We start from the raw sequence: 9,641 nt of genomic DNA on the forward strand, positions 1-9,641 counted from the left end.
TTTTCAGACACGTGCAAAAAGCATGAAAACCCCAGGTTTCAACTATACTCACCTTGGAATAGACTTCACCATTTGTGAGTGATGAAGAAGATACCAATTTATTGCTCTCGATCCCATTTACCTGGGAATCCAGTAAAGTGAGGACGTACAGGTCTGCACAGGACTCATCCACAATTTACAAGGCCATCATGAAGGCCAGGATGAGGCACCCAAACCATAATGACAGAGGGATATCCGCCCAACGATGCCCCTGAGTGGGCTTAATTTGTGTTTATTTTCAAATAGACCTATATTTATTTTGAAATACACTTTTATTTGTTTTCAGAGTTCTTTATTACATTTTCTTATTGTATTGTATTGCAAGCTGTGTGTTATTATATGGTTAGCAATAGTAGTGACTGACTTTGGTGTGTTTGTCTCTGTCAGTGTGAGGATGACTGTAAATGGATGCAAGTGAATGTTAGCCATCGCATGTTTTTGGAAACATTTTTGTTATACATGTTGATCTGTTAATTAGTGCTATATCTTTTGTAACTCAAGGGAAACCTGTTGGAAAGAGGGTAACGGATACCGTACGGAAACCCTTAGAAAGTGGGTAATTGGAAGTTTCCGTTATTGTGAAAGCTCAGTGTAAACGAACAGAAACTCACTGGATTCTAAGTGGAAACTTAAGTTTCAGTCCACTTTCCATCAGCCTGTCAACGAAGGACAGTAAAACCAACTAGAATATCACATAAAATGTAAAACTAGTGTTCAGATCTAAAACAGTTCAACTATAGAGGACAATACAATATGAAAATGGGCTATAGATTGCCAACAACTGAAGGTAGATCACCACACTAACGACCACGGGGACTTACATAACTTTTGCTACCTACATGGACCCTAGCGAATGCGATACGAAGTCTCTTTGATGTTATCATCTTTTCAAAGAATGTGTTGATGTTGCCTGTTATCCGAAGGACACGTTTGTGCATCACGGCAGGAAATGTCACAAACATGTTGTTCTGCGTCTATTATAATAACTATCATTTGTTTTGTTTTTTTACTGGATCAATTTAAATCTACATCTGTAATGTTCTGTATATCCTTGTTAACAGGTCTTGGTATAGGTTAATGTATCCATTACTATATAGTCGTCATATGCACGACATGGCCTATATTCAGTATTGTAACAGTAACTTTGTTATTGATAAGAAATCACGTTCCCTCGCTATCTCCGTTGCATCAAAGCCCTGATTATTCCTTGTAGTTAAATCTACCATACACCGTGACAGTACATATTTCACAATGTCTTCATCTCCTTGTACACAGGCCAAATGAAGGACATTGTCACCATCACTATTTACTACTGAAGGATCTGCTCCACTGTCTAGTAGCAATTCAAACACACCGAATGTACTTTGCCTTGCTGCTAAAAGCAGGGGTGTCATCCCTTTCGACCCTCTACAGTTTATATCGACAACGTGTAGCTTGAGGATATGCTTCACTATTTCCTGATTTTCTCCCATAGAGGCGAAATGAAGGATGCTGTTACCATCATTATCTACTGCTGAAAGATTCGCTCCACCCTCTAGTAGCAATTTAAACACGCCATATGTACTGTACTCTACTGATACCAGCAGTGGTGTTTTCCCTTTATCTCCTCTACAGTTTATGTCCAGAGTGTGTAACTTGAGGACATGCTTCACTATCTCCTCACGGTCTCCCTTACAGGCCACATGAAGGATATTGTCACCATTTCTATTAACTGCTGAAGGATCAGCTCCACTCTCCATTAACAATTCAAACACATTGTATGAATCGTATTCTGCTGCTAACAGCAGTGGTGTCCTCCCTTTCGATCCTCTACAGTTTATGTTCAGAGAGTGTAGCTTCAGGACCTGCTTCACTATCTGCTCATCCCCTCTCATACAGGCCAAATGAAGGGCGTTGTCACCATCTCTATTTACTAAAGAAGGATCTGCTCCGCTTTCCAGTAGCAACTGAAACACATTGCGTGGCTGATATTTTACTGCTAACAGTAGTGGTGTCATCTCATTAAATCTACAGTTTATATCCACAATGTGTAACCTGAGGATACGCTTGACTATCTCCACATTTGTTCCCTCACAGGCCAAATGAAGGATGTTCTTACCACAATTTCCAAATCCTGACAGGTCAGCACTTTTTTTCACCAGACTATCAAATACTTTTCTTTTCGCACGCCATGCTGCCAGCATCACTGGTGTCAATCCACCACGGCCTTTTCTATTTATATTCACACTGTTTCGCATCAGGATATAATTCACTATCTTAACATTTCCTCCTCGACAAGCCCAATGAAGGATGTTGTCACCATCCTCGTCAATTACTGACAGATCAGCTCCTTTCCTCACCAGACCATCAAATACTTCTCCTTTCGCACACCATGCTGCAAGCATCACTGGTGTCTCTCCACCACTGTTTTTTGCATTTATATCCACAATGTTTTGCATCAGGATATAATTGACTATCTTAACATGTCCTCCTCGACAAGCCAAATGAAGGATATTGTCTCCATCTCCGTCAGTTACTGACAGATCAGCTTCTTTTTTCACGAGAATATCAAATGCTTCGTGTTTTGCATAATATGCCGCAATCAGTACTGGTGTCATTTCTTCATCCCCTTTACAATTTATATCCACAATGTTTTGCATCAGGATATAAGTCACTATCTTAGGATTTCCTCCTCCACAAGCCGAATGAAGGATATTGTCATCATTATTGTCAATTACTGACAGATCAGCTCCTTTCCTCACCAGAATGTCAAATACTTCTCTTTCCCCACTATTTGCTGCAAGCATCACTGGTGTCTCTCCACCACTGTTTTTTGCATTTATATCCACAATGTTTTGCATCAGGATATAATTGACTATCTTAACATGTCCTCCTCGACAAGCCAAATGAAGGATATTGTCTCCATCCTCGTCAATTACTGACAGATCACCTCCTCTTTTCACGAGAATATCAAATGCTTCTTTTTTTCCATGATCTGCCGCAATCAGTACTGGTGTCATTTCTTCATCCCCTTTGCAATTTATATCCACAATGTTTCGCATCAGGATATAAGTCACTATATTAACATTTCCTCCTCGACAAGCCCAATGAAGGATGTTGTCACCATCCTCGTCAATTACTGACAGATCAGCTCCGTTTTTGACAAGAACATCAAATAGTTCTCTTTTCCCATGATATGCTGCAAGTAGAACTGGAGTCATTTTTTCACAATCTTTACTATTTAAGTCCACACTGGTTTGGTTCAGAACATACTTCACTGTTTCCACATGTCCTCCAATGCAGGAAAGATGGAGACTGTTTCTACTTTTCTGATTCACTGCTAAAGTATTAGCACCTTTTTCTATCAATAACCGAAACACATCTATTTTCCCATGATATGCGGCTAACAACAATGGTGTCATGTTATTTTCATCGCTGCCATTAATGTCAACAATGTTTTGTGTGATGATATAGTTCACAATCTTCACACTTCCTCCTCGACAGGCCCAATGAAGAACATTTCTGTTTGTACTATCCTTTGTGAAGGTGTCAGCTCCTCTCTCTATCAGAAAGTGAAACACAAGTTTGTTCCCATAACCAGCTGCCAACAACAATGGTGCAATGCCCTTGTCATCTGTACTGTTTATATACAGAACATTATGCTTTAGGACATATTTCACTATATCTACATTTCCTCCCTGACAGGATACATGAAGGATATTTTCACCATCATCATCCTCTTTTGATATATCAGCTCCTATTTTCATAAGGAAAGAAAACACGTCCTTCTTCCCAAACATCGCTGCTGACATCAAAGGTGTTGTCCCGGTTCTTCCCCTACTTTCAATGTCTATGATTTTCTGCGAGTGGATGTACTTCACTATCCCCAGATTTCCCTCCATACAGGCGACGTGTAAGATATTGTTATCCTCATCGTCTAATAGGGTCAAATTTGCCCCTTTCTCCACAAGTAATTCCAGCAATGCCCTGTGTCCTGCTACTGCCGCTATCATCGCTGGCGTCCTGCCAGCTTGTCCTCTCGAGTTGACGTTGGCAGGATCATGAGACAACAAGTATTTAGCTTGATGCAAGTCTCCTATTCTGCAGGCATCAATAAGTGTAGTGTTAACGTAGGCCCGGTTATGTGTTTGATGATGTTCATCTGAAAGTAACGATGAAAACATGACACAGTTTTCATTTTTAGACCCATGTTAATTTAACCCATTACCCTCCACGCACCCAAAAGTGCTGTACATCTATAGAGTTTGCTGAGCTGAAACAGAGTTATACAGGGATTCAATAGTTATTTGAGTGAGTGAGTGAGTAAGTTAATATTCAACGTCATATCGGGAATATTGCAACCATATCGTGACGAGAACGATTCATTATAAAAATACAAATGAATTAATAGCACCTATATTGTAAAAACTGTCAACGAAGGACAGAAAACTAACTAGAATATCACTGAGTAATGTAATGTAAAACTAGTGATTAGACCTAAATCAGTGGATGTATAAAGGACAATGCAATATAAAAATGAGCTATACGTTGCCAGAACGGAAGGTAGATCACCATACTAAGAACCATTGGGACTTACAGAACATTTACTTCCCGCATGGACCCTAACTGGATTTACCTCATCCCCTCAACTAATGTAAAACTTATATTTACATCAAATGTTTTGGGACTTATGTACCCTGTCAGGAGAACAATTATTTTACGGTACTTCCGCCTTCTTTGAGGGTACAGCCACTAACGAATTGAGTTACTAATGAAATATTCCGATTTTAAAATATTTATCTATTTACAGTTGAGTTAACAAATGTAATTCCTTAAAAAATACAAGAATTAAAAGAGGACTAATATTGCTAAAAAGATCCTTCATCGTTCGTGAATATTGATCCCTTGTGATGGAATATTCAACACAGTCAGGCAGGATATGCTTGACTGTGATTCTTTCATCTCAAGGGATGCAAAACGGAGAATCCTCTCCTTTAAGCAAATATTTATGTGTATATCTTCAGTGGCAAATGCGACATCGTCGCATGATGATCTCTTCAAATCTTGTCTGACAACCCAAGTAGGTGTAGCCAATATAGGGTTTTATAGCATGTAATTTATTGATGTCTAGAATAGATTATTCATTGTTTATGTTTAGGGCGTTCTCTTCCTGTGTAAAACAATATTATTGGTATACATGAGTTTCTGTATTCGTGATTTTTTCTGATAGACAGGACAGAATTTTGATGAGGAGAAGTACTCGCCGTGGCAGTTAGCAGACCTAATGGCATCTGTACAGGTAGTGCCTTCATGATCTTTACTGCAACGGGAGCAAGTTGGGGACTTAGTACACGACCTGGCTCCATGCCCAAACCTTTGACAGTATACACATCCACTCCGATGTTGAAATAACTAGCCTTAATTGATGATGGTACTTTGGGAAGTATAAACGTGCGATCACGGATGACACCTTTACACGAAGTTAGATATTTGTGAACAGAGACAGTATTTCAGTAATGCAAAATGATCTGCTTTGTGGAGATTAATTGACTGTTGATGTAGTGAACATTCTACAAGTAGAGATCCATTTCTGAGACGCGTTACATTCTTGACATCTCCACGAACCCCTTCATCAGCCTTGGACACAACAAAAGGTTTAATCTTCAGAGGTGCTCCATCAACTCCATTAACCACCGGAAACCGAGCCACCACCTCGTGGTGGGTGCTGGGTAATGCCAAGAGCTCGCCATCACCCCCGTAGTGAACTCGGGGGGATATTTGGTCCACCAACCCGTTTGCCGTGGGTTGCAGCCCTGTGTCGGTGAAGGAAGGGATCCTGGTGGTTGAGGGCAATAAGGGCCTGCAATCGTGTTCCTCTTGCTCAATACACCACTTTGGCCCTAACTTCGCCTAGACGGGTGGTCGAATGGGCCCGGTTCGACCAATCGGCTGGTCATGCCAAGCCCTGTGCATGGAGTATATATATATATATATGTCATTGCACAAACTTTTTAGGTCTTTCAAAATCAAATCTTAGTTGGTATTCTGGTCATGGTCTCTGCACAACAAAACCTTGAACTCAAGCAAAGGTATCATTCGAGATCGAGACCGATTGCTTGATGATATGTCGGAACTTGACATCAGATCTGAAAAGAAGGATCAAGGTGTAGTCTGTGTCAAGCACTTTTCAACTCGGAGAAACAGTGAAACCATCTAAACGAACTCGTATCTGTTTACTGTTTCATGTCCTAATGCTCCCAAATCAGTGAAGGCAGGTACTGTAACATTCCAGTTGATACCTACATCCCCAACCCTCTAAGGTGTTTTAAATGCCAGAAATATGGACACGGTGTAAATACCTGCACATTGTCTCTTGTGTGTGCTCACTGTGGTGAGAAGACACATACAAAAGAAGATTGTGACAGTGATTATAAAAAATGCACCAATTGCTCAGGTGACCATTCTTCATTTTCGAAACAGTCTCCAATTTGGAAAGAGCAAATGGAGATAAATAAAATAAAATTTACTCAAAATATTTCTTTTTCCGAGACCAAAAAACTGGTGAAGAGATCTGAACTTTCAGAAAGTTATGCTACAGTGGCAAAAACATCATCGGGGTCTAACTCTTAAACAACATCAACCACAGGCTGCCAAACTAATTTGGTAAATTGCGATTCTCCACAGCTTTTGTGTCCTGCTATATCATCACAGAGTGAGGAATCACTTCCTAGTCTTCTTCTGATCACAAATCATCATCTCAGCCACAGTCAAAGTGTCAATCGACAGCTGACAGTCAACAAACGGTGAAAAGTGGCAGAGCTCCTAAAGGGTCACAGAACAAAATGCAATTGTTCAATAAATACGGGTCTCTTGAAGACATGGACATTTCTGAAAACGTCCATTCTAGTGTGGTGATCTACCTTCACTTGTTGGCGATCTATAGTCTGTTTTTATTATGTATTGTCTAAATAGGGCTATTAGTTTTAACTTTCCATACTAGTTTTACTTAAAATTGTGATATGCTAGTTGTTTTACTGTCCTCCGTTGACAGATTTTTCCATATGCATATATTTAATTTAAATGTTCTCGTCACGATATGGCTGAGATATTGCCGATGTGACGTTAAACATTAACTCATTCACTCACTCACCCATTCTAGGGCACATAGCTTGTCGCCCTCCAAAAGAGTGCGGGGTAGATTCCCAATAAATTCCCCCAAAAGATAGTTTATTCCAATAATATTGTACAGTGGAACTACAGAGGATTGAGGACTAATTTACATGAATTACAACCATTAGTCCAAGATTGTACACCTTCGGAGATATGTCTCCAAGAGACATATTTAAAACAAACAGATGCATTTGACACTTCATCAGTTTAATGCATATCATTAGCTTGCACCCCCGGGTGATTGGGCCACTGGCCGATCATCCATTCTAGTCAGACAAGACGTTCTTCAAAGCCCTGTTTCACTGAATACTAATCTGCAGGCTGTTGCAGAGAGAATTACTTTACATGTAGTGTTTACGCTACGCTCTCTGGTGTAGTGTAACTACAAACACTAAAGGTAAATTGTTGGAGGACTTTTGTTCTGAAATGAGTTATGTATTTATAATGATGGTTCCAACACATATTTACACCCTGGTACAGGGACTTATTCTGCTTTCGACTTGCCACTGACAAATTCAGAACAACTAAATGAATTCGAATGGACAGTCCACGATGACCTCTATGGAAGTGAGCATTTTCCTACTATATTAAAACCTGTAACTCCATCTGATGTTCCTCTATCATCAAGGTGGAATTTTAAAAAGGCTAACTGGGCTTTATATGAAACACTGTGTGGTGAAAATCTTAAACCTGAACGTTCTATTGACGTTCCTGATGCTATTAAATGTTTTTCTGATGAACTGAATTCCATAGCTGATGAGTGTATACCAAAGTCCTCTGCAGTTCCACATATTCGTAAACCATGGATCAGTGATGAACGCAAACAAGCTAGGAAGGCAAGACAAAAAGCAGGACCTTAATTCCGTTGACATCCTATGGTGCACAATTTAAATAAATTTAAAATTTTAAATGATAAAACGTGGCGTTCTTTTAAGCAGAACAGACGCCAATCTTGGCAAAATTATGTTTCCAAAATAAATTCTTGGACTTGGACACCATGTTCAAGGTATGGAACATGGTCCAGAAAATTAAAGGTAAAGGTACTAAATCTACTGTCCATCATCTTAAGCATAGAGATCAATTACTTACTGATAAATCAGATATTGCGAAGAAACTTCGCGAAACTCACGCTAAACATTCTCCCTCTTCTAATTATATACCTAAATTTCAGCAATATCAAAAACAACAAGAAAAGAAAACTATTAATGTCAATTCTGATAACGGGGAAAAGTATAGCGTAACGTTTTCTATTCATGAGTGAGTGAGTTAATATTTAACGTCACATCGGCAATATTTCAGCCATATCGTGACGAGAACAGATTGAGAATTGAAATGGGAAATGTGCATACTATAAAAAAAAACTGTCGTTAAAGGACAGTAAAACAACTAGAATATCACAGCTACGGATAAAACTAGTGTGGAACGGTAAAACTGATAGAACTATTTGGACAAGACAAGATAAAACACGGGCTATACACATCACCAGCAGCTGAAGGTAGATCACCATGCCAGGGTCCATGGGGACTTACAGTACCTTTCCTACCTGCATGGACCCTGGCTGGATTTACACCAGCGCTTCAGACACTGGCGATGATAGGACGATTTAGCCAGAATTTAAAACAACAAACACACTACGACTAAAAAGTATGGTTGAGCAAAATCGACTTTGAAAGTTTTTGGGACTTACGTACCCTCTTCGAAGGACAATAATTTTACGCTACTTCAACCTCCCTCGAGGGCACAGCCACTAACGATTGCAGTTGCTAATTTACAATACCATGCGTAAAAGATATATTATCTATGTACAAAACATATTCAGAATTTATGTAGCAATTCTATTTCCTTTAAAAATTCAATTATTAAATGATGATTAACGTTATAAAAAAGATCCTTTACAGTTTTCTCATTGAAATATTTATCCCTTGTGATGGCAAAATCAACACAATCGAGCAGGATATGCTTGACAGTGATTTTCTCATCACAAGGGATACAAAACGGAGGATCCTCACCTTTTAACAAGTGTTCGTGAGTATATCGCGTATGACCAATGCGACATCGTCGTATAACAACCTCTTCAAATCTGGACTGACAACCCAAGTGGGTGTAACCGATATAGGGCTTTATTTCATGTAATTTATTGATACCTACTTGAGTGTCCCACTTCTTTTGCATTAGATCACGGATATATGATCTGAATAATCTGAATAGGGTATGAGAAGTGGTGTCACAGATTTGTTGAGTGCTACCTTGGCAGCACGATCGGCCATTGTGTTACCAGAGATTCCAACATGGCTGGGTAACCAACAGAAGACGATGTCATATTGGCCAGTAGCAAGTTCATTATACAATTCAACAATGTCAGCTAAAAGTGGATGCTGAGAAGATACATTTTTAATAGCCTGGAGGCATGAAAGAGAGTCTGAATAAATGATATATTGTTTATATTTAAAGTG

The 9,641-nt window shown here is 39.4% G+C and overlaps 1 protein-coding gene across 1 annotated transcript; it reads right to left on the minus strand.

Annotated features, from left to right (window-relative positions):
* Positions 1-1,163: 1,163 nt before the first annotated feature.
* Positions 1,164-4,031, minus strand: LOC137259450 (serine/threonine-protein phosphatase 6 regulatory ankyrin repeat subunit A-like). The gene has a single exon (XM_067797105.1). The coding sequence runs from the start codon at positions 4,029-4,031 to the stop codon at positions 1,164-1,166; it is 2,868 nt and encodes a 955-aa protein (XP_067653206.1).
* Between the last annotated feature and the right edge of the window lie 5,610 nt (positions 4,032-9,641).

Source organism: Haliotis asinina, chromosome 13, assembly GCF_037392515.1.
Source record: "Haliotis asinina isolate JCU_RB_2024 chromosome 13, JCU_Hal_asi_v2, whole genome shotgun sequence".
NCBI lineage: Eukaryota > Metazoa > Mollusca > Gastropoda > Lepetellida > Haliotidae > Haliotis > Haliotis asinina.